The sequence below is a fragment of the Mus caroli genome, chromosome 14 (assembly GCF_900094665.2).
Source record: "Mus caroli chromosome 14, CAROLI_EIJ_v1.1, whole genome shotgun sequence".
Taxonomy (NCBI): domain Eukaryota; kingdom Metazoa; phylum Chordata; class Mammalia; order Rodentia; family Muridae; genus Mus; species Mus caroli.
In genome coordinates, this window is record NC_034583.1 from 16,887,785 (window position 1) to 16,913,702 (window position 25,918).

General features: G+C 49.6%; 1 protein-coding gene across 3 annotated transcripts in view; it reads right to left on the minus strand.

The window, feature by feature from the left end:
* Positions 1-25,918, minus strand: part of Dlg5 (discs large MAGUK scaffold protein 5) — a 114,324-nt gene that overhangs the window by 15,882 nt on the left and 72,524 nt on the right. For 2 of the 3 annotated variants that reach the window (XM_029469074.1, XM_029469073.1), the window contains 17 exons: positions 23,660-23,844; positions 22,112-22,237; positions 17,899-18,061; positions 17,000-17,127; positions 16,154-16,329; positions 15,787-15,890; positions 12,032-12,124; positions 9,227-10,246; positions 8,409-8,532; positions 7,932-8,076; positions 7,189-7,301; positions 6,528-6,617; positions 6,157-6,307; positions 2,455-2,617; positions 2,211-2,344; positions 1,463-1,612; positions 329-512 (listed from right to left, as the gene is read on the minus strand). In XM_029469074.1, coding sequence (XP_029324934.1) covers positions 329-512; positions 1,463-1,612; positions 2,211-2,344; positions 2,455-2,617; positions 6,157-6,307; positions 6,528-6,617; positions 7,189-7,301; positions 7,932-8,076; positions 8,409-8,532; positions 9,227-10,246; positions 12,032-12,124; positions 15,787-15,890; positions 16,154-16,329; positions 17,000-17,127; positions 17,899-18,061; positions 22,112-22,237; positions 23,660-23,844 — 3,249 coding nt within the window. The remainder of the gene's footprint in view (positions 1-328; positions 513-1,462; positions 1,613-2,210; positions 2,345-2,454; positions 2,618-6,156; positions 6,308-6,527; positions 6,618-7,188; positions 7,302-7,931; positions 8,077-8,408; positions 8,533-9,226; positions 10,247-12,031; positions 12,125-15,786; positions 15,891-16,153; positions 16,330-16,999; positions 17,128-17,898; positions 18,062-22,111; positions 22,238-23,659; positions 23,845-25,918) is intronic. The other variant, XM_021181701.1, reaches the window with a different exon arrangement.

Below are 25,918 nucleotides of genomic sequence, written 5' to 3' on the forward strand. Positions count from 1 at the left end.
CACCTATAGGCCATCTCCCCCAGGGGATGGGAGACCCTGAGAGTGAGAAAGAGCCAAACCAGTCACCTCAGAGACATATGGCTCATGAGACTGGCACTTCCTATGGCTGTCCCCGATCAGAGCCAAAGCTGAGCCCTTGGGGTGCCTTGGTGGCTCACCTCACTGCCTAGGGAGGGCTTGGTAGCACCCATCGTTTAGAACACGAATAACCTCCCTTGACAAGTTGCTGGGTAAAGGGGAATTCCATATTCCATATCCTGTGTCATGTGAAAGGACACAAGCTGACAACACATGAGCATGGCCTGGCACACACAGTGGAAGAACTTACCTCAAGGATGAGGTCTCCTGGGACGAGGCCATCAGGACCCTTGGCAGGACTGTCATCTTCCACTTCAGCCACAAACACTCCGTGCAGGTTCCCACCACACAAGTGCACCCCCAGATCCAGCTGGGATTTCTTGATGAAAACAATGCGGGGGTCAGGGGTCTTCTTGTTGGTATCTCCCACGCTCCTTTTGGGAAGAAAAATGAAGTCCTTAATGCATACAAGGAGAGGGGCAGACTGAGGGAAGAAAGTCACGGCCAATGCCCTGCCTGCTTGCTTCGCAGGTCTGGGCTTCCTGAGAGCCAAAGGGTGAGTTGGTCACAGGCTCTCTTCTGTTGAGTCGCTACAGGATCGGAGGCTGAGGGTAGCAATGTGAGAGACAAAAGGAAGAGGGCAACAAACCATTCAGAGAGAAGACAAGAAAGCCAGTAGGGGACAGAGCACCATGCTTCTGGCCCAGCTGTCCCTCAGTGCCTTAGGAGACATGCCTTCCTGGACTGAGCTTGCCTGCCTTGGCCCCCCTGTTTACAGTCAGCTCACTCGGTGACACACCTGAGCAGTTTCTACAACAACTCAAGCAGGGTTCTCACCCTCAGGAACTGAAGAGATACAGGTGAGTCTGGGAACACAGTGAGGAAGCCAGATACCCATGGACACCCTGAATAGGATATAAAAGTAGAGCCCAGCCCTGGTGACAATCTGCCTAAAATGAAGTTCCAGTAGGAGTGTCCCCAGGCAGAGCTGCCTCAATCTGCATGACACTGGGTTAACACATGCTCCCATAAAAATCCTCTCCTCCTGATACCATTCTGTTCCCTTGCTTATCCAAGAGACCCAGCTGCTCACAGGAAATGTCCATACCCAGCTGACAACTCTGGCAGCCACAGAACTCATCTCACAGCTCACCACCCTCACCAGGGCCTGGCCATACACCAACAGTGCCCCTGCTGGCCAGAGCCCTAGGGCATTCCTGGATGATAAAGGTGGGATGTCTGGAAACAGAATGGAAGAAGGAAAGACAGACAGAAGAGGGAGAGAAGGGGAAGGAGGAAGGGAGGAAGGGAAAGGACAGGCCTGGTGTGGCTCTGTCTTACTAGAGCTGGAGGTCAAACAGACACTCAGCGTGCCTATGCTGACCTGGTGCTGGAGGCACTATGCTTGGCTGGGGGAGTGCCAGGACCTTCATCCTGTTCCATCAGCGGGTCGATGACAGAGGGGTGTTCTGGGGTCGCAGCACTGCTGCCCTGGAAAGTAGAGTGAGGGGTAGCAGCTGGGTCCAGGTGAGAGCTGGGGGTGAAAAACAGGAATGTGATATACACACGCAGCCAGAGCCACCCTTCCTGTACTGGCAACAGGCCTAGACTGTGACTAGGAAATCTGGCTTCACGCACTGAGTCCTGGAAAGACAGACACAGAGTCTGAACTTTACCACAGGCCCCACAGGCTCGGCCTGACTCCAATGAGGGACCCTCTCCAAAGGGATCCAATCTGGAGGACACGCAAAGCCACTTTCTCTTCTCGTCTGCTTTTATTCTCTGCCAATCCATGCATGGTGGCTCTGCATTAGGACAACCTCCTGTCACCTACCCTGGGACCCACAGTTTAGGGGCAGGTACAGGCAGGTGTCCAGTGTTTCTTCACACATAGAGTCAACCAGGAGTTCAGCTTTTGGTTACCACAGCTACCCCTGCCCCCAGACCTCAGCTGTTGATACTCTAATGTTTCAGGACCCTGTCTCTGGATACCTCTTGATCCAAATTCGAGGTGAATCATCTTCCCTTACTAGAAGAATCTCAAAAACTTGGAACTGGCATCAGGTAAGTAATCACCCATTGTACCCATGTCTCCACCCCCAGCCTGGACCACAGCCCCCTGGGAAGCTGACCTGGAGCGGGAGTGGCTGTTGAGCTGGTGAATGTGTGGGTTGTACTGGGCCAGGATGGTGATAGTGTCACACTGCTGTCCGATGATGAGCCGGGCCTGCTGCTCGGTGGCACTCCTCAGGTTTATGCCATTGAACTAGGAAGATGCCCAGGGTAGAATCAATGATTGAGGCAGTAAACATGGGTGTGGGAACATTGCTTTGTAGGGAGAAAGGAAGGAAGGAAGGAAGGAGCACACCCTCTTACCTCAAGTAACTGGTCCCCATACTCAAGGCCAGCTTGATGAGCGATGCTCCCCATGGTCACCTTGGAGACATAGATACCACCCTTTTCTCCACTCACGATGGAGATGCCCAGAGGCTCTGAACCCTTCTGCACCTTCACGTGGCGTGGCTCTTCCACAAAAGGCCTAGGGAAAAGAACCAAAGGCTTCAGTGACTCAGACCTAACGCAGTAGAGCGGGGAGGCCGAGATGCAGCATGCAGTCCGCAGCGTGGAGGATGGCTTGGAGTTCAGGTGTTCTGATAATGATAGAAAATGGCAAAGCAGCTTTCCTGAAACTGCATGCAATACAAACACAGCACATCAAAACAAACAGAAAAGACAGAGAATGGTTCATGTGAACTATAACACACATACACACACACACACACACACACACAGATACACACATATTTTTAGTTGATGAAAAGATCCTGTCAGGATATGCACTGTGCATATCCCATGGAGGAGGTTTTGAAGACACCCACTGGGGAAACATAATGGCTCTGCAGTTACAATCTCTCCCCCCAAAATGATAGGAAGAGTCAGCTCTTATACTTATGGGTCCCTAGGATGAAAATGAAGCCACTTTAAGCCATGAGAAGACGGCTAAGGGACACTGGAGCAAGGATGCATCCATGCATTTACTAGCCGGGGAGCCACCTCCCATATCCAAGGGCATGAAGGGGTGTGAGAACCTCATGTCAGGCCAACCTCAGACTCCTCAGCGAGGAGGACCTGGGTCTAACGGCCACGGGCAGCCTCAGAAGGATTCTGTGGTGGAAGAGACACATTGATTGGTAAAGGTTAGGACAGAAGGGGTGCTCTGGGCGGGACCACACACTTGAACAGACAGAAGACCCAGGATTCTGCCAAGCTCCCCCCTCGCTGCAGCTCCATCAAAGGCTGAGGAAGGGGGATTACCCTCTACACCCCATGGAAAGTTCCAGGTTGAAACGGGCCTGTCACTACCTCGAGCCAAACAGAACAAGCACAGAAAGCTCAGTCTGGGTGCCCACAGCTGTGTCTCGGAATAGCAGAGAGTAAAATACTTTTCTCCCCTAAGTTAAAAAAAAAAACATATTTTCTCTTTATATTTATTTGTGTGTAGGTGTGTACATGCACACATGTGCATGCCATGTGCATATACAGGGATAAGAGGACAATTTTTGTGATGGGGGAGGGGTCAGTTCTCGCCTTCTACCAGGTAGGTTCAGAGGATCAAACTCAGGTCGCCAGGCCTGGCAACAAATGCCTTTATCTGCTGAGCCATCTCACCGTCCCATGCTCCCATGAAATTCTTCTTACATTATACTGACACCCTGCCAGGTAGTTTTCCTTCCCAAGCCCGCCCTCCACTGGTCTTTCTTCGACCTTCTGGCTCTGCAGTCAGTTCTGCCATTGCTCATGTATTAGGGTGCCAGGTAGTTACAAGGACCCTAAACAGACAACCATCTAAAGACCATCCTCAGAGCCCAGCCTAAAAAGCTGGAGCAGTAGACTCACGCCAAGGAGGAAGCAGGGCTAGTTTCCATGAAAAGTTCATCCTCATCCAATGACTACAGTTCCCTCTGTCCACATTAACATAGTGTGTTTAGCTTGTAAAAGTGTGGTGCTGTATGCCTTTAGTCCCAGCACTTGAGGTTGAGGGCAGACTGGTGTACAGAGTGAGTTCCAAGACAGCCAGGGCTACACAGAGAAACCCTGTCTTTAAAAAAAAACAAAAAACAAAAATGTGGGTGACCAAATCTAATAATGTCACAATAAAGCTAAGATGCTGGGGCTGGAGAGATTACCTTCACTCTTAATAATGTGTATTGCTCTTTCAGGACCTGATTCAGTGGTCAGCAGTCATGTTGGGCCATTCACAACCACCAGTAACTCCAATGTCACAGGATCTGATACCCTCTTCTGACCTCCAAGGGAACACCTGCACTCATGTACACATACCTCAACACACACACACACACACAGACACAGACACAGACGTAGACACACAGACATATACAGAGACAAACTCACAGACACACACACATAGCCAGACACAGACAGACAGACAGATAGACACACACAGAGACATAGACACAGACACATAGACATATACATAGACAAACTCACAGACACACACATGGATACATACACACACATAGGCAGACACAGACAGAAAGACAGACAGACAGACAGACAGACACACACATCCAAGAAACTTCCAAATGACCCTATGAATCAGGGTTTCCTGACATGAAAAGACAGAGAAACTGGGTAGGAGAAACTCCTAGTGACCTATTATGCATGTTTATGTCAGTGGGTTTGTTTTTATTCAAGTATGCCAGTGTGGTAGTTTAAATCTATTGTTTGGCCCATGGGACATAGCACTATTAGGAGGTGTGGCTTGTTGGTATAAGTGTATGTCACTGTGCAGGCCGGCTTTGAGGTTTCCTAGTGCTCAAGTTCTGCCCAGTTGTGGAACAGAGTCTCCTCCTGGCTGCCTTTGGATCAAGGTATAGAATTCTCAGTTCCTCCAGCACCCCACCATGATGATGATGGTCTAAACCTCCGAAACCGTAAGCCAGCCCCAATTAAATGCTTGCTTTTATATTTATAAGAGTTGTCTTGGTCATGGTGTCTCTTCACAAGAATGAAACCCTAACTAAGCTGTTTTATCTATGCATGGGCAGATTTTGACAGAGGCCTCACAAAGACTGTGAGCAATGGCATCTGAAGGGAGAGCTGCGGCTGTCTACTTCTTCCATCTTCCCATCACTCATCTCTGACTTTACTGGGAGCCCTGGCAGGGTAGGAATCACTCACACTACCTGGCTTTCTCCCAAACCAGGGTGCTGATGATGGGTGCATCACACATGTGACAAGGCCCTTTATACTTCTGAAGACACACATTTGGAAAAGCCAGAGCTCGAGCTAAGCAAATCCCTCTACATTCTCATGTGTGCCTGTCACAAAGGACCCTGAACACTGACTGCCCTAGGTCCTGATGCCTTGGGACAGGGCCCAGGGGTTCCATACACCTGTTCCCCTGGGCTCTTGGGGTAATACTTTTCTCACAAGTTGAGATTTTCAAATCAAGTATGACCTGCTTTATTTATTTATATAATTTTTTCTTGTTTTTTTGTTTGTTTGTTTGTTTGCGACAGGGTCTTACTATGTAGTAAGACAGACTTTTACTTGGCTATCTTGCAATTCACAGAGATCAACTTCCCTGTGCACATTTCATTTCTCCAAAAAAAGTAAAATAAAATAAACTTTGGGGCAGGGCAAAAGAACCAAAGATACAGCAAACTACACGTGGGGGCCAAAGACCAAGAGATAAGAATGAGCCCCGTTCAGTGCAGTCACTGTTTGCATCCACACAGCTCCAGCCCACTGCTGTGAAACAGACTTAATTGTAGGACCGCTCATGCAACTGAGACTCTTGAGCGGGCGGCACTGTAAACGGGCCTGGCAAGCAGCTAAGCAGCAAGGCCTTCCAGATTGCTGTCGCCACCAGACCATCTCCAGCATCTTGCTTAGTCACTGCTTTGGGGAAAGAGACCACCTTGCTCTGTTCCTGCTGGGTCTCCAGCACCCACTGTTTCTACAGTAGGCCTCAGACACTCTGGACTACCCCATCACCAGAGCAGAAATGGAGTGCCCCGGGATACCCCAGGCACAGATGTCCATTACACTCACCTGTCCTTCCTCCGCTCCCCATGGGAAGAGGGGTTGACCGCAATCCTGGGTAAAGTGGAGGCTGTGGTCTGAGGCTGGCTGCAGGAGGACAGGGTGTCGATGTTCAGCGGGGACCGGGGAGGAGTGCTACATTCAGAATGTGAGAGTGAGCCTGCCAAGAGAGAAGGGGTGCACGTGACTGGCTCTGCCATCTAGACACAAGCTGTGTGGGTCTCATCCTGTGACCGGGGCTCTGATGAAGGTCTCCACATTGCCTACTGTCCCCACAGCAACAGGTGAGGGCTAGGCTCAGTCATCTTTCAGTAGCCCACAGAAATGACTAGAAGGAGACCCAGGGGCAGCAGGCACAGGAGGGAATGCCCAGTTCTTACCTCTGTCAGAGCCCATGACAGACCGGGGATATCTTGGTGTTAATGGGATCTTAATCCGCTCAGCCTTGAACTGCAGGTTACTGGAAGAGCCTGTTGTTCCAGGAGGAGACACAGTGTCAAGCCTCGGGACTAAACCACAGCCCTAGATCCTCACCTCCACTCAGCAGTAAGCACAATGAATGACACACAGGGGCTGTTGAATATCCCGGAGGGAAATAATCCATGGAGGACTATAGAGAAGCAGATCCGGAATGTTCCAGAACAGGAGTACATGCCCCAAAATGCAACAGTCACCTAGCTGCTGCAGCAGATGTTCCATCTTCTCTCTGAATCCCTAAAGACCTCTCCCAGGATCTTGCTACCAGGCAACAGAACCCCGCCCCCTCTTCTGGGTTACATTTCCCCCAAGGATGTTTCCATATAGGACACCCAGAATGGCTAACTCAGGGTCAGGAAACAAGACTCCAAACAATAGGTCACCTGGAACAACCATGCAGCTATCATAGAGCCTGCAGGCAATGGCAGCGGCTCAGAAAACATTGATATGATAGACAGCTCACAGGATATCAGCCGTCCAGAGGAGGGAGTTGAGGGAACGGAGTCTCGTGGGCAGCCCACCCAGAGCCCTGGGTACTAAAACCCGAGCACCAGTGGTAGTTACCAAGGCGGGCACTGGAGGGCAGAGAGTTAGAACCCTGGGAGGCTCTCATCTCAGGGTAGTCACTGCAGGCCCTGTGGCTCAGGTCCAGGCTGAGGCGTCCCTGATGCTGGACACTGTGAGTGAATCAGAGAGATGAGGGGCCCTGTAGAAGGGCTAAGACTAGACATGACCACCAAGGAGAAACCCAGTAAACAGCCTGAACCTCCCTAAGGCAGAAGAGTAAGGTGTCCTTGCTGTTTGCCTAGGACAGCAGACTGACACCAGTCGCTTCTCACAGACAGCATCTATTCAGGACCCGTCAGCGGCAGAGGGACCACACAAGGGGCACTACGGGGTTGGATGGGCAGGGTGAACAAGACTCTGCCTTGAGTGGCCATGGTCTGGGGGAGGCTGGATGTGCACTGAGGGTCCTGGATAGTGGAAAGCTGCCTTTCAAGTTTACCACTATCTGATCTTGAAACCAGAACAACCATTGCGCATAGCAGGTGCTCATTTTAAAAAATCGCCAAACAAATGAATAGCTTGATCCTGAGCCCTTTCCCGCATTTTTCTTAATTTCGGGTTTCATTACTACCAGCGCAAGCTCATATGGCATCCTCTAAGCCCAGCTCTGCCTCCTCGCCTCCTTAGCCCTTCCCTAGCTAGCCAAGAGGCTTTTCTGTCCACAAGCCTCTGTGTGAATAGCTCTCCGACCAGGAGACTGGACAGCTGGCACTCGGGATCAGATGGGTGCCTTGACATACCTGGGAGACAAGCTCTGGGAGCCAGCATCACGGGGCACGGGTGGCGAGCCGCAGGGAAGCACCCTGTGGCTGCGCACAGTATAAATGGGGTTCCTCAGAATGGAGCCCACAGTGGTGCCGGGGGTCATACTCCGGGGAATGGTGCCTAGAAATGAGCTGGGTCAGAACAGTAGCTCCAGAAAACCCTGACAGCACCCTCCCACAAACACCAAACAGTCGCAGTCTTTAAGAAAAAGGATTCTAGGTAGAGACTTTTAGCCACTGAATTTGCCATATGGCTTTGACCACTGGCCTTTCCCCAACCAATAGAGAAGACTGACCCTCACAATGAGCCAAGAATATATCTAACAGAGCCGGGACCTAAAACAACCACGATTATGGGCTGAACATATGTGACAATATCCCCTCTTCAGAAAGGCTGGCCCTCCCTGTGATCCCAGAACAACCCTGCTCCCAGTCCCTGTCCCAGAAGCTTACCCACAGATGGCCGGTTGGGGTAGAGTAGGGGGTTGCCGTGCCGGCTAGCATGCCCTGGTGAGTACGGGGACCATTCCTGACCCTCTGGGGAGAGCTCTCCGCTGGCTGGGACACACTCCTGCTCCTGCAGAATCAACGGCAAGAGTGTCTGCTGGTACCTAGACTTCTGCCCATGCACCAGTTCCTCCCACTCAGGCTAAGGAGTGACCAGTGGGAGGAGACACTGCCCATTCACACTGCCCAACACCCGCGCAGACAAAGGGTTTCCCCTCCAGACCCCATCAGAAGACAAACATAGGGAAAGAATATGTCTTTCAAATAATGAGATTGAGGGATGGCGGTGGGAAGGCGTGTCAGAGCCTGGCTGTGCACTGAGGGATGTTGGGTGGGAAGGCATGTCAGAGCCTGGCTGTGCAGTGAGCAGCGTGCACTGTGGCACCATGCCCTAGGAGTTCCAGCTCAAAGCGGTTTCCCCTTCTGGAAATGAGCACACACAGCTCCTCTGCCCAGCTACCAGCTTCTCATGGACGGACCACTCATCTCCACACATGTTCTAGGGCAGATCTGTCACTTTAAAGCTCAAAAACTTCTTTAGAAAGCAAACCAAACATTATGTTTAGGCAAGTGTTCTCTTAGTGCCATTTCCCACACATGTCCCATGACCTTTCCCATCTCCTAGAGGGGACTTGCTCACGGGTATCCACGAAGGCACATGCCAACAACAAAGGCGCTCGACAGCTCTGCACGAGCCTGGGAAGCTGTGGAGGCTACTTTGCAGGCCCCCATCTCAGCCGCTCCAACCCCAGCCCAACCTCTACCTCCAGGCACTGAGCAGGGATCGCCACTGGAGAGATCTTGGGCCGAAAACTCGGGGCAGACTTTGGCCGGCGCCGTTTCTGCCCCAGCTCGTCGACTTTCTGGGAGGTGAGGTCTTCATCACAAGGCTTCTTGGCGGGCAGGTAGGAGGTGTCTCCGTCCCCTTCAGAGTGGTAGCTGGAGGCGATGCGGACCCTGGCTTTCCGAGGAGGTGAAGCATGTGTGGGCTCGCTGGGGTCCATGCTGGGGGGTGGGGCACTGGGAGGGCTGGTGGAAGGTGAGCTGCCCACCAAAGTGGCTTCTGACTCAGAACTGGTCTCCAGCCTGTGTTGGAACTTGATAGAGTCACTTCTCCTGGGGGGCTTTGGGGGTGTCAGAGATCCTACCCTCTTTGAGGGCTGGGGGGAATGAGTAGGCCCAGGGCCTGGAAGCAGGTAGTCTATTTTGGGGGGTGTCTGTGGGCGCTTGAAAGTATTTGGGTCAAAGATGGACTTCCTTTGTTTGGGTTTCTTATACACAGAGAGTTTCTCAGGCCCTGATGTGGAGCCAAGCACCGCCTTGGGCCAGGTCCCACCACTATTGGAGCCCTCTGGATCTATCTTGTCCAGGGGAACCTCTACTGCCCCACAGGGGCCCACCTCAGTCTCAAAAGACAGCAGTGGCCGCTGGCTCCGCACATCCACCAGCCCATAGCCACATTCTGCAGAGGTATCAGAGCGGAATGAGTTCAGACTACGCTCAGAGGTGCTAGGACAGGCCTGAGGGGAGGCTGGAGAGGAGGATCCAGAGAAGGGCTTGTGGAGAAAAGAACTGCTGCCTCCAGAATGTCCCAGCTCCTTCCTGTCCTCCAGCCGATCAGTGTAGAAAATGTCTGTCTGCGTGGAATTATTGTGCTGTAACAAGTTCCGTTTGTTATGCGCCTGGACCTCTGGGCCATGGGCTCGGCAACTCAGCATCCTATCTGAGTCCTTGATATTTTCAAAGATGTTCTGGCCACTCCATGAGGAGCTCTGGGGAAACACCTGAAGAGCGAGAGGAGGTGAGATGCGACTGCTTTGCAACTGCGATCGGAAACCATCCCCAGAATGAAGCAATGGAAAAGAACAGTCACAGCTCCTCAGCAGAGACAGACAGACAGACACAGAACAAGCATACACAGATGGATGTACATACTAGTGTCTAACAGTGAAGTTTTCTAATGAGCCTGGCTATTCAAAACTCATAAGAGCAATAAAATCCTATTGGCTTTAAACACTTATCTGCAGCCAACATGCACACTGTGTAAGAATCATTAAGCATAAAGGTAAATTATTCATGGTAACCCAGGCAACAGAAAACTAACCAGGGCTAAGAGGAGAGCTCTCACATTACAAAAAGATACAGAAACAACCATTTGTAAATTAGCAAGCCTATATGAAAAGGGGCCCAGCTATGTGGTGTTCTAGGAAAGGCAGAGGTCTGAAGACAGTAAAAGGATTGGTGGTTCTTAGGAGCCAGAGGAGAAGTGGAAATGGCCTAGCAGGACACAGGAGACTTTCAGGACAGTGAAACTACCTGTGGAGTACTTTAATGATAGCACATGTTAGTATACATGTGTCCAAACCAATGGTTCTCAACCTGTGGGATTTACCTTACAATCTATAACAGTAGCAAAACTACAGTAATGAAGATACAAAGTAGCAAAGAAAATAATTTCTTCACCACAACATGAGGACTGTATTAAAGGGTTGAGAAATAAGGAATGTTGAGAACCACTGGTGCAAACCCACAGAATATACAACATCAACAGTGAACCCCCACTAAGCTAGGCAGCAGTGAGGGCACATCATCCATACCAAATGTACCACGCAAATTCAAGATGTCAATACCAGGGAAACCTAGGCTGGAAGGCCTACATGAAGCAACATACAAGAACAGTCTACCAGCCCAGATGTTCTGTAGACCTACAACAGTCCCCAAACATCTATTAGTGTAAAAGAGGAACTTAGAAAACATCTCACAGTGAAATGGACAGACTCGTGTTTCTACATTTTTTTTGTTAATTTTAATATGCTATTTATTAATTCTTTGAGAATTTCTTTTTTTTTTATTACATCTTTTCCTCAATTACATTTCCAATGCTATCCCAAAAGTCCCCCATATCCTCCCCCCTACTTCCCTACCCACCCATTCCCATTTTTTTGGCCCTGGCGTTCCCCTGTACTGGGGCATATAAAGTTTGCATGTCCAATGGGCCTNTCTTTCCAGTGATGGCCGACTAGGCCATCTTTTGATACATATGCAGCTAGAGTCAAGAGCTCCGGGGTACTGGTTAGTTCATAATGTGTTTCTACATTTCTATTGTTAACCTTTTCAACTATGTAGGAAAGCTGATATAGAAATATGAATGCCTATACACCCACCCACCAGACTCAACAATTTTACCAGATAGCCTTTATCATCTTCATCGATGCTGACATAAAGAACACTGGAAAGGGACATATATTCTGGCATTTTCCTCAGCTGAGAACTTCTGAGTGAACCATCACAGATGGCCATTCTCCACTAAATTCCAAGGTCACTCACTGCCAAGCCTAATTATCTCTAGGACCAACAGACTGTCCAGTTCCGATTGAAATGTGCCCAGCTGTTCTTAACGGTATTGTTTTTTAACCTATATCCAGTCAGTTTTCCTACACCATGCATTTGGAAACCAATATATTCCCCCTCCCCCCCAGGTTTCTGGTACCCTTTAGAAACAGCTCAGGAGCATGAAGCTGAGGCTTCTTCTCACCCTCCCAACCTTGGCAGAAGTGCCCAGTGCCCACCTTCAGGAGGGAGAGGGTCAAGGAGTCTTGACAGCTGCGCAGCAGAGATTCACATTCATTTAGAGACTTATTGTCCAGTGCAATACCGTTGATCTAGGGCCAAAGAGAGAGCTGGTCAGGACTACTGATGGGGCAGCCTCAGTGATCCCAGGCTGCCAGGCCAGGGGCTAGGCCCACCTGCCAATCCTAGGACTCTTTATGTAAGGAGCCAAACTCAGGGATTAGTGAGGGAAAGCAAGACCCTCCCCAGCAGCACCTGGACCTAGGTAAGTATCTTCTGAAGCAAGCGGAACACAATCCTAACATCACACTGGATGGGATCAGAACACAGGGGACCCCAGGGAGACATCCTACTGTGTGCTACCAGTCCATTCTTTCATGTGTGAGTGGCCAAGATATACATCTACATCCCAGAGTTGGGTGGAGAGGCCTTTGTGACACACAAAGTACCACATGAAATGAAGCTCTGCCATTATCAAAGAGAATCAACTCCCTCTCCTAGAATCTGCCCTCATCTCTCACAGACACGATCAAACTTTCTCTAAAAAAAAAAAAAAAAGCACGTGCTATGGTGTATGCCTTGGTGCACCCAAGCCCTGGAGATACCTAGGAATGGAAAGACTAAATGTTGGGACCCACAACACTTGGAGGCTGTCATAGGGTGGTGTCAAGTGAATACAGCCTTGTTGGAGTCACACACTGTATGGTGTCATTCATAGGGTGACAGACTGTGTGTGCAGGAGGGGAACGATAAAGAGGGGACAGAAGGGGAACCTGTACGATAAAGAAATAGTTCTGTGTCTGAAGGGTTACTAAGGGCTTTCTGATTGAATCCGAGGTCGGCCCCAGAGAAAGGAATTCAAGCCTAAAGCTCATGGCTTTGGAGCCTGTTGTTTTGCTAAATGGTCATATTGTCCAACTACCACCTTCTAACTACTTATGTTTACATCTGTGGTTTTATGCTACTTTCAACCTTAGCTGGTGAAGCCTCTCTCTGCAGTGGACACTGGTTAACGGATTGACTCATAGCTGACCAACATGGAGAGAATGAGCAGTTGCTGAGTGATCAGCCCTAAACTGATCACCTATATCAACTACCCAAGTCTCAGAGAACACGGAAAAGAGGAGACAGAGAGAACTTAAAAGTGGAGGCTGGGGAGCAGTGCTGTGAAGTCCTGTCATCTGAGCAAGGCACGGTAGTTCTGGGAGGGAGCTGTCAGAGGAAGCAGGAGGGGTTCAAGATAGATCGTATACACATGTGAAACTGTCAGTGAATAAGGGAAAGATATTTTTAAAAGTCTCACACAATACAAAACCATGTCAAAATGCTCAACTGTGCCAAGGCAACATGTTATGACATCATAGCTCTAGTGTGTGACATCACAATGCTCCAACGTGCCAACAAAATACTAAATGGTACCCTTCACATCACTGTTTTTAAATAATTTTACTTTCTACTGTGTTTCTAGTGGTTCATAGTGTTGGCACTGCTCCACTGGAACATCACATTGCTTCAAAGTGGCATCACGATGGTCCATGACGCTGTCACAACACTGCATATGACATTACAGCTCCACCATGATATCAGAATGCTCTACTGTGTTTTCCCAGTATGCTAGCACAGTGCTACTCAACACTGCTCAGCTGTGCTATCATCATGTGTCATCACATCACAATGCTCAATTGTGCCAAGACATGTCATGTTTGTATGGCATCACAATGCTCCACTATGACATCACAGAGTTTCATTGTGCCCTCATACTGCTGCATATGATATCATTTCAAAAACAATTCCAAAACAAGAAAAGATAGAAGATTCTTCAGGAGTAACTCTCAAGGGTGCTCTCTGGTCTCCACAGGTTCTGGAAGACATGCGTACACACATCTGCACATACAAGTACCCATACAAAGACACACACTGCCACCTCCACACATAAAATATAAAAAGAAAATCTCTACAGAATGTGATTCTGTTGGGAAGGGCAATTAATGTGCATTCTCTCCAGTTTCAGGACCTTTCCATACGACCATGCTGTTTTTAAGCACTGGCTCTCCTCAAATCTGAGGAACCCTGGCAAGGATGTACAGTGATGAGTTCTCTCCATTAGGTTCTGGTGAGGCTGACAGGAGGAGTTACTGGTAGCCATTGACTACTGCTTATGGAGGCAAAGATGCCCACACTGAACTGACTGGCCAGTAACATAAGCTGACATCCCTGAGGCCCATGTAGGGGCTGAGGAGGTGCTCCACGTGGAAGCTTACCTAGCACACATGACAGTCTACACCCTCAGTTCCATCCCCAACACTGATCTTCTAATTATACCTTCTAAATTATATCAATTTAGAAGGTACCACAGGCCAGACAGTGGTGGTGCACGCCTTTAATCCCAGCACTTGAGAGGCAGAGAGGCAGGCAGATTTCTGAGTTCGAGGCCATCCTGGTCTACAGAGTGAGTTCCAAGACAGCCAGGTAACACAGAGAAACCCTGTCTCAAAAAACCAAAAAAAAAAAAAAAAAAAAAGGTCCCACAGGAGGATCCGAGGACACTAATCTCTCTAGGTCATAAGGTCAAAAAGAAAATGCAAGGTGAACCAAGGAGGACATCACCGTTCTACATGAGCTATAAAACAAAGCTATAAAATACAATAACATTGGAGATGGGCATTCGTGAAGCAGTGCTGGAAGTTAACCCAGTGAACTGTTAGCCACAGGAATCCACAGGTGGCTCCAGAACCAGAGGACATGCTGTCACTACAGTCTTGTACAGAACTGGAATTTTACAGTGCCACCAAAAGGCACACTGCGCTTCCCACATCAGCAGGTTGGTGTGAAGACTGACGTGTGCAAGCTCTGATGCTTAGCAGATGCTCGTGATTCTCATCTCGTGCTGAGATTAGGGCATCCAGGAGTGGCTGTACTACAGGGAAGGCTCACGGCGGGACCTGAGACAACAGCAGATGGTGATGATGGCTATGTCATGCAAGGAGGCAGTTTTATGTATGCATAACCAAGCAGCCCGGCCTTGTGAGGTGAGGTAGGTATCCTTAGTAAGGACAGACTGAGAAAGCACCGTGATGCAGAATGCATCTGTGTTTAAACACAGAGCTAGAGCCCTAGACGGCTACGTAGAGTCTTACTTGAGCACCCGAGGTCTGGGCTGGAGCACCTTCCATGTGGGGGCAAATCTCTAGGAGCAAATTCAAAACAGAAGGGGAAACACTACCTTTTGCTCTATGTGTGTTTTTTTAACCATGTGACTATTTTATAGCAAAGAGATTTTATGTTGGTAATTAAAAAATAAAGCTAGTAGAGTAGGCATACTGTTCAGTAAAAAAATATATTTACACCAGACACAATCACTCTGAGGCAGGAGGATTATTGGATTGCCTTATCTCCTCTCAAAACATACATACATACATACATACATACATACATACATACACACATGACTGAGAAACAAATCCCAGGTGTTCTCTGTTGGGAAAGTGTCCGTTATCGGCGTCCACACACTAAGGAACGCTTAAGAAAGGCGTGATTGCCTTCAGGGTGCAGCAGCAAAAGGAACGCTTCTCTTCTTCCTCCTAGACTGCTCTGTTCTTCCTAATGTTCTATAGCAGTCACTGCCACGGTGACTCAGCACTTTCCTTAGGGAAAAGGGATTATTTTTAATGTTCATACAGCGCACTACCCATGACCTCTTACTCAAGGCTCCCGGCCTGTGCAGCAGACGACTCGCTCTGTTCTGGAGACTTACCGCAACAATCCTGTCTCCCACGGCGAGGGACCCCTCTTTGGCAGCTGGGCTTCCAGGCACCACTGCAGCAGCATATACTCCATTCTCCAAACTGATGCCACTGTCTACAAGTCACAGGAGGGCACTGGATGACCTGGCCTGGTTGCCCCAGCCCGATTCTGCTGACTACATTTATCAAAGGGACTGAATCCCATTCTGTGCCATCCCACAGGGAGCATCACACCCCTCTCTGGTGAGTCAGGCACTGGAGACTCAGGCGACCTCCCAGAAGGACAGCACCATCAACATGCACCCCTGGGAACAAGGTGATCCCACAAACAGTCTCCTCCAACAGAGGGGATGTCTGCCTCACCTTGAGGCCTACTACCTTTCTGTCCACTGAGGCTGATGTGCAGAGGTGTGACGACCTTCCCACCCAGGGACTTCCTCCGCCTCACAACCATGTTGATGGCTCCCTCTCCGTTGAGGAGTGCCTTGATGGCCTGTTTCTTGTCCTTGTTGATGAGGTCCACATCGTTGATTCTCAGCAGCCAGTCGTTGACCCTGAGGAAGGACAAGGTCAGGCAAGTACCCACTCAGACCCTGGGACCAGTAGCTGCCTCTCACTACCATGCCCACTTCCGGGCTCATGTGTCAGCAAGCAGGTTCCCTGCATCCAAACTCAAGAGGGTTGCAGCCTCCAGAGTGCACGGTTATAAAACTCACGGATGCTGGTGTTAGACAGATGCTGACGTTAGACAACCTGGGCTTCAAATCCTGACTCTGCCACTTACTAGCTGTGGCACCTGGTGTTTTTGTGTCCTCATCTGTAAGGTGGGGCAAGATTTGCGCTTGCCTCTAATTATAAAGATTAATGATTAAAAGATGCAGTGTTCACACCAGGACTCGGCAGTAGTTAGGACAGCTTATCACTCTATCCTCTTCAGGCAGTGCCACTCCCTGCTCTCATCACATACCCTGAGCCCTGATCTCACAGAGAAGCAAAAACACAGCTCCTGCTACCTGGAGAAGAGCCATATTCAGGGGGCACCTGGCAGGCAGTCTCCTTTAAGACCATCCAGCTGAGCTTGGATCTTCAGACAGCTCTGTGAGTCCTCTCATACTAGGACATGTCACTTTGCTGCCAGCTGTCCTCCTCGGAGTGCTCTACATTGGATAGCAGCGCCCCACCCCCACCCCCGCCCTGCAAGGGCTGGATCTGCTCAGCTCTTACCTTAAGCGACCATCAGCAATGCTTCCTTTATCCACTTTAGTAACAAATATGCCGCAATCCCCTGGGAAACAAGGCTCATTCACACCTTCTGCCATGTCAAACCCAAGTGCTTTCAAGTCAATATCCTCCTGTCAAAACAGCACCAGCAGATCTTTACCAAACAAAGAGAAGAAAGACCCTAAACCTCAAGCGAGGCACTTAATCGAATGAACAGCTGTACCTGCCCGTTCCAGCCACTGCAGATATCCCTGTGAGTGTCGCCCCTGGTCTTTCACTGGGGACTCTGCCTTCCATGGGATTTGTCAGCACCACCATGAGATACAGCAGTAGCCCAGCTTGGATAGTATGCTGGCTAGTCTTACGTCAATTCGACATAGGACAGAGTCATTTGGGAGATGGACACCTCACTTGAGAAAATGCTTCCATAAGGTCAGACCACAGGCAAGCCTATGGGGCATTTTCGTAATTAGTGATTGATGAGGGAGGGTCCAACCCATTTTGGGTGTGGTCATGACTGGGCAGTAGTCCTAGGTTCTATAAGAAGGCAGGCTGAGCAAGCTATGGATAGTAAGCCAATAAGTAGCACCCCGCCATGGCCTCGGCATCAGCTCCTATCTCCAGGTTCCTGCCCTGTTTGGGTTCCTATTCTGACTTCCTTTGATGATGAACAAAGATATGGAAGCAGAAGCCAAATAAACCCTTTCTTCCCCACGTTGCTTTGGCCATGGTGACTCATCTCAACAACAGCAACCCCAACTGGGATGAGTGACTACAAGGAAGAGATGCTTTCTACCTGGGGGAGGTAGCCATGAAGCAAGAGTGAACAGGGACATCCTCTACTGCCCCAAAGTCCTCACACCCAAGAGAGAGGACAAGCACGCCCACCCAGGGCAGCTCACCGTCTCTCTCTCAAATTCCACAACTTCTGTCTCCCACTCCATGGAATCCGTGTCAATGGCTGAGTCGTGTGAACTGTGGGCCATCAGCTGCCGGAACCGGGCCTCCTTCTCCAGCTGGCATTCCATCTGCTCCCTGTGAACACAAGAGCTGTGGAAGTGGCCCCTTTTTAAAAAAAAAAAAAAAAAGAGAGAGAGAGAGAGAGATTGATTTATTATTATACATAAGTATACTGTAGCTGTCTTTAGATACACCAGAAGAGGGCGTCAGATCTCATTACAGAGGAGCCACCATGTGATTGCTGGGAATTGAACTCAGGACCTTTGGAAGAGCAGTCAGTGCTCTTAACCACTGAGCCAAATCTTCAGCCCCAGAAGTGACCTTTTTGAAGGAGAACATCTCACTGAATCATGGCTCAAAACTGAAGGTTCTGCCCCCTGGTATTCAAGCTTCCTGATAAGCTTTTGTGAATTATCAGTGGATTTCCATAGAAGTGTTTTTTAAACACAGAAACTCTTCCCAAATTTATCTCGAGGCTTAAAGCAATTTAGGTCAAAGGCTAGCAAGAGGCCTAGAAATGTAGCTCAGTGGTGGAATGCTTATCTAGCATCTACAAGGCTCAGAGGTAGAACTGTGATGGTTAGGGTTGTTTTGTTTTGTTTTGTTTTGGAGACAGTGTCTCACTGTGTAGCCCTGCTATCCAGGAACGGAGACCACACTGGCCTTGAACTCAGAGATCCTCCTGGCTATGCCTCCCAAGTCCTGGGACTAAAGGCATGTACCACCATACACACCTAGCCGATTAGTCTTTTTTAAAAAACAAATTATGGGTAGGAAGACATGTGCAGGTGCCCAAGGCAGCCAAGGTCCTTGCATTGCCTTGCACTGCCTTGCCTTGCAAGGCAACCTTGGATCCTTGCAAGGACCCAAGCATTAGGTCCTCGTGGAATTGGAGTTACATGGGATGATGATGCCCGACGAGAGTACTCCACAAGAGCAATGCTTTCTCTTAACGGCTGAGCCATTTCTCCAGCCATGGCATTAGTTGATTGCCAACTTGATTCAACTTGACTAATCAACTGTGGGTGTGTCTATGAAGGTGTCTCTAGAGACAACGAGATAATAAGGACCTTACAATCTACAGGTCAACCCTTTCTTTGATTCCTAATTTATTGGGAGGTGGTGGGAAGTAGAAAGTGGGGACTCTAAACTGGGTCACTTGGATCATGTCTTTGGGGTTAAACCATGCCATGCTCCAGCGCCTTCTTGAAGTCCTTTTCCTCTCATAGTAGTGTTTTTTTAAACAGAAATTCTCCCCAAATTTATCTAGAGGGTTAAAGCAATTTAGGAACTTGCTCTGTAGACCGCACTGGCCTTGAACTCGGAGATCCTCCTGTCTCTGCCTAGAGGTTTTCTAGACCCCGTTAAGTATCCTCTACCACACGCCCTCCTAACACCATTGTGTTCTGCCCAGAAGACTTAGGGTCAGGCAACCATGAGCTAAGATCAACAAAACCATGAGCCAAAAACAACTCCTCCTCTGTTGGGTTGATTGTGGCAGGTACTATATTACAGACAGAAGAAAGGAACCAATTCAAGGGCCTTTTCCTAAAATTCAGGAGGAAGAGATTTAGGCTAGCTAATGTCATCTTGGAAAGGATCTGCAAAGTGAGGGAAGGTGATACAGCCACATGGACAGACGAGCATGCTGTGCAAGCCTGATGGCCAGGGTCCTATCCCTGGAACCCCGACATAGCTGGATATGGCGGCATGCATCTGAAATCCAGGGACTTCTTCAGCAAGATGGGAGGGCCAGGCAGGAAAATCACTCAGACGTTCTCTGACACACATGAGCACCCCCCCACACACACACACACAAAATAAATAAAGTTTTAAAGAGATTTCCAAGAGAGGATTCACTCAGTTGAAGACTCCCCCCTTCTGAAGCAGCTGCAGTGGGGTTTATGTGAGGACACATAGATCGAAGCTATGGAATAAGAGCCCTGGAAATACCACCAAATGATGTAAAGATACAAAAGTAATTTGAAAGGACAGTTCTCTGGCTACAATTTGAGTGGGTCAACATCCACAGTTTACCAAGGGAGTAGGTGGGCTGGAGAGATGGCTCAGTGATTAAGAACACTGGCTGCTCTTTCAGAGGTTCCAAGTTCAATTCCCAGCATCCACGTGGTGGCTCACGACCATCTATAACTCCAGATTCTGGGAACTGGTTGCCCTCTCCTGGCCTCTGCTGGCACTTGCTTTCATACAGAAACACGCATAAATAAATAAATAAATAAATCTTTAAAAACTCCTCTCAAGTAAACACCATACCCTTTTTATTAACTCAAAATATATCATATATTCAAATGTAAAACAGAAAACCACAAAACAGTTTGAAAGAAGCCATGTATGATGGCACATTCCAGTAACTCCAACACTGAGGCTGAGGCAGGAGAATGGTGAGTTAAAGGCCAGCCTGGCTACATGGTAAGACCCTGACACCCTCCCCCCCCACAAAAAAAAAAACAAAAAACAAGAGCTAGGGGTGTCACTTGGTGGTAAAATGCTTGCCTAGTATCTTAAGGCTCTGGTTTGAATCCCAGGTCTAGGGAAACAAATAGCCTTGATGCTAATGGTTACACAAGAGGCTTTTTAGATACCATACATAACAGACTCTTTAACAACTTAGACTTCATCAAAATTAAAAACTTTAACTATGGGGGAAATTCAGTAAAGAAGATGGAGAGAAGACCAAGACCACTTATCACAGAGTGGTGACTGATACATGATAGCCTACTTTCTAATATCTGGGCCCAGGCTGCCTTAAGTCTGTCCACACTGCCAGCTGACATATAAGGGACCTACTTGTCTCCCTAAGGATAGGCTGCAAGCCCCCACCTTTGCCCTGGCTACTTACTTAGCCTTCTATCCCTCCTTCTGGGCCCCCAGCCCATCCCCACCAGGACAGTGAGGTTCCACCTGATGCTCCACACTGATGCTCAGGACATTCTGCCCGCCACCACAGGGGCTACCTATGCTTCTCCAGACTGAAGGTAGGGACATCCTTAGCAGCAAGCCACCAGTGAGAGAACTTAGCAGAGAGGAGCTGCAAACGCAAGCATGATGAATGAACAGACAAAAGCCAGTGCTTTTTCTATGCTCTGGCTCTAGCAAAATGGAGACCCTCCTTCTAAACCACATTCCAGAGCTTCCAGAGTTTCCCCTAAAATGGGTGTTTCTTTCTTTTCTCTTTCAGTGCTAGATGAGTGAGAGATTTGCACGTGCCATGCTCTACCAATAAACTATATTCCTGCCTGGTGGGATTCCATACCCAGCTCCATCCCTTGTTCCTGGGCAAGGGCCTACCTGGTTGCCTCTAAAGCCCTAGAATATCTAGCTCCCTCTGGTGTAGGTTAGAAGCTATTGATCTTGGCAGATCTTGATGATTGGAAGGAAGGGAAGCTGCCACCCCCTTCTGAAAGGGTCTGCTCACTGTGAGGTTTCGATGTCTTCTATGCTTGCATGTGTGAATGCCCCATTATCTTATCTTATCAGCTCTAGAGAAGCCACACGATGGGCAGAGCTGCCACCTCCCAGGTAGAGTCTGAGTCTAGACAATAAGTAGAGTCATTGGGCACTGCCAATTTCAACTATAAACTCTAAACTTTATATTTTCTATCCATAGCTAAGGGTCACCAAGTGTCTAAATGGCCCCCTCGGAGGGTGCTGTGATTGGAAGGAAGGTGCCCCGTAATCCAAACAGCCTTACAAATGGGCATCTACAGAGCACAAGTAGAACAGACTACCAAGCCACGGTGACAACTCCCTGGAAAACCGTCCACTTGTTAACTTCATCGCAAAGTGTGTGTCTCTCTCTTTCTCTTCCCATGCACTCTGAGCACCATGTCTACAGCAGTGCGGTGTGCTCGGTTTCTGCTGCTTGCTTCCCTGCCTTCCCATGTGCCTTGGCATTAGGTGCTTGTCCCATCTCCATGAGCTTATCAACAGGCTGGTGCCATCTTCTATAGACAGCCAATATTCAAACCCACTCGGTAGCCTCTCACAGTGAAGCAGAATGAAGGGACACAATGACAAGTCCCTATTCAGTGCACTCAAGGGCATCCCACCCGAAAGGGAGAAGAAGGACAGTCTAGACAGAAGCCCCGACCAGGCAGGTAACAACCAGCCCAGGCAGGTACCACCCAAGCCTACTTGAGCTCCTTGAGCTCCCGGCTGACGTCATTCTTCTGCTTCCGAGTGTCATCCAGGCTGCGAAGGGCTTCAGCCAGCTCACTCACAGCTCGATCTCGCTCCCGCCTCAGGTTGTCACACAGGGTCCTGGGAAAGAAAGCAGAGGTCAAGGTCACTGTGAATGGCAAGCAAGGAGGAAGGGCCTGAGGTCTGTCCCTCCAAGTTTCAGTCTAAACCAAATGATCACAAAAGGAGGGCATGACCCCACCCAGACCAGCCCACTACGTAACCAGAGACACCAGTCAGGCCTCAGTGAGACCTCAGCCCACTTGGTGAGCTTCAGTGTGCCCACAGCCATTAAGTTCCTTAGCTGACCATACACAGGGCTTTCTACCTATGCCACGACGGGGCTGAGGGACACTTAGCCAGGACTCAGCTTGCTGTCTCTGTGGCTCTGTTCCAGTGCAACAGGGAAACCTTCCGGAGGAAGGAGTGCGGGAAGGGGGTACTCAAGCCATTTCATCTACCTAGGCAGGAAACACAAGCCTACACCAGGAGGGCCTGTGCTTGGCCATCTCTAAAATAATGAGAACCTACAGCTGGTTCTCATGCCTCCCCAGCCTAAAACCTTTACTGCCCTGATCACAGTTCAGCTCAGGAGGAACACGAAGAGTAAACCCAGAGCCAGAGCAAGCAGGAAGCACCCAGAAGACCTTAACGCTCCTCCCATACCACTCGTCAACTATCTCCACCTCCTGAGCCTCCCTGCCAGGGCACAGGCCTGTCCCTTTTATAGTCTCAGGGGTGTTCCAGATTCCCTCAATGGCCAACTCACTGTGCCTTTCCCATCATCCCTGGCTCTGCCCTGGCACAGGATCTTACCCACACTCCTTTGCTTCTATTCAAGACCCTCAGAATTGAAACTCAAGGACATTGTCACCCTATTCCTTGTGATTCTCTAGACCAGGACCTGGCCACACCCAAATTCCTCCTCAGAGACTGCAGGTACTGCCCCTCCACCCACAGCACTCATCCTTCCTCTCCTGCTGAAGAAACTGTACTTGGGCTTCAGTTCTGGCTCAAATGGACCTGGGAGACTTCCTTCCACCCTGAGTAGCCTGCATGTCCCATGACAGCCTGAGGGCCTGGACGTCACCTTCATGTGCTGTCCTGCCCTCTGACCTAGAGCCCCTCCTAGGTAACACCCCAGGTATAGACACACGGAAGCCTCCTCTAAGCTCTTATTGCTCAGGAACCTAAGATGCTGGCACAGCAGATGTCTAGCAGCACAGAGAAAAAACAAAACACATTTCACAAAAATGGCTTCTAAAAACAAATTTGGCTTTGATCCTGAACACAGTTCACACTCAAGATGTCTAGAAGTGAATCAGGAAGGAAATATAACAGAAATCTCTAAAGCCAAGAGGTGAGGTGAGAAGCAGCTGAGGGAGAGAAGGGAGGCACTACAGTCCCTGTCTCCTTCTCTGCACACACAGCCAATGAGTGTGACCCTACCAACAGACTGCAGTGCACATGAGAAACACAGGACCATGCCTGCCCAGTCCTTACCGGATGCTGTCACGCTCTGCCACAATCTTGTCCCGCTCCTGAAAGGCCCAGTCCCGCCGGCACTTGGCCACGTCTGCTTCCTGGAGGGCTTCCTTCAGCTCCTGGCACAAGGCCTTACACTGTTTTCGGAGGATTTCCACCTCTTTGTTGGCTCTCCCAGCATCCATGGTCACTGTGTCTTTGATCTAAGGCAAAGAGGTCAAGGTCGGTAAAAGGGGTTACCCACACTTCCGAGTTAAGTGAAAGGGGTTACCCACACTTCCAAGCTGCAAAGCTTACCAGCTCAGCGGTGGGGCTGGAGGCTCAAGGGAAACACGAAGCCCAGGCACTTACATCTGAAACACACCAGCATTTGTCTCCCTGTAGGGCTCTCTCCTCTACTAAGGATGCTGGCCTCACTGAGCACTGAAGGGCACAGGCACAGTGAACTATGCTGGAGAATGAGGTAACTCCCATCCATGTCTGCCTCTCTTTGATTCCTACTGGGCTCCTCAAAATTCCTAGCCACTGAAACAAATTACCCTAAAAACACTGCTCCTCAGACACTTTAGTGAGATACAGGTAGGGAGATTAAAAGTAACTGAAACCAGGGAGCCAAGACAGGCCAACCGACTGACCTCTGCTGAAGCCCTCAACTGTGTTTTTGACACACAGCAGTGATGTGCCCACAGTCCTACCCTTGCTGAGAGACCCTTTTCACCTGTCTCCCTCTCTGCTGGCCTCTACACCAGTTCCCAGCCTCCAGGAACTCAGCCTGGGTTCACGTGGCCATCCTCAGTGGTCCTGAGGCCCCAGGTGTGGCTGAAGCCTGTGCTTAGGACAATATGGGCCATTTTGGAAGCTCCTCCCCTGAAAGGGGGGTCAAGGGGACCAAAGGGGCTGCACCCCACTCCCCAGCAGATGCCCTGCCCATCCAAGGGTTCTGGGAAAGAGAATGGTATTAGAGGTGTGTGGCAGAGACTATAGCTCCCAGGTACGACAGTGTTGTTTCTTTTTGACACCTTTCCTCTTAAGCACCATTGGCTGCACCACCCAGCCGAGCTGGGCTCCTCATGCGGACACAACTGCAGCCAGGGGCAGCGGGAAGGCACTGCCAGCCATGGTACCTCAGATAGTCCTTCTCTGACACAGTGCTCCACAAGGGAGCAAGCAAGAGCTGGGAGAACGTCACAGAGAGTCTCCATGAAGACACTCCATGATCAGGGAACCAGGTGAAGCAGAGGCCTACCCAGCTGGCCCTGGACAGGTGACCAAACATTGTGGTAATCATTCCCTAGAGCCACATTCCACCTAAGAAGCACAGGCCTAGCTTCCTCTTGGCTAGTATCAGGTCGGGGTATGAACCCAGAACATCCGTGCAGCGGGGTTGTCAGCTCTGGTGACAGCAGGCAGGAGTGGAGCCACAGGCTCTCCCCTGCTGCCTGCTGATTCAGAACAATGCCTGGAAAAGATTCCTGCCTCAGCTGACAAGCCACCTGTCACTCAGCCAGCACCCCCTGCATAGCCTCAGAGGACTGACTCCAGACTAAAGGGCATGCCTGACTGCCTGAGTGCTGAGTACCAAGGGCTGAGAGCTGAGGCTCAGACGTCAAGCCTCCACCTTAATGGCGCTCACTGCAGGAGGCCAGCACGTGGCCGAGGGAGGGGGGTCCTGGGTGTTCTTCATACTTACGTCTCTGTGTACATGACCACAGCCTACACTGATAACTTCAGGAATTTGAAAGCCCCATGGAGCAGGCTTGCTGTCTTATCACAAGCTCACCTAATTGATATTCAACATTCCACGAGCTTTTTAGTCTAGTGACCAATTTGGTCATTCTCCTAAGTGTTTTTTGTTTGGTTGGTTTTGTTTTCTTATTTTGTCTCTGTGGTTTTCTGACTTGATATTTACATCCTCCCTTTGCAGTAAGAACATACGCAGATACTAGGACACAGAAAGGGACAGGTCGGGCTGCCTGGATAGTCACCAAACTCTAGTGCACTAAATTGACTTAGTGAAAGTTCCTTTGTGGATTGGCATGGTAGTGGATACCTATGGTCCCGGCACTTGCCCTCAGGAAGCAGAGGCAGGCAGAGCTTTGTGAGTGCAAGGGTAGCCTGGTCTATACAGAGTTCCAGGTTCCAGGCTAGCCAGCACTACAAAATGAGACTAAGGAAGGAAGGAAGGAAGGAAGAAAGAAAGAAAGAAAGGAAGGAAGGAAGGAAAGAAGGAAGGGGAAGTGAAGAGAAGGGAGGGAAGAGGGGAGGGAGGGAGGGAAG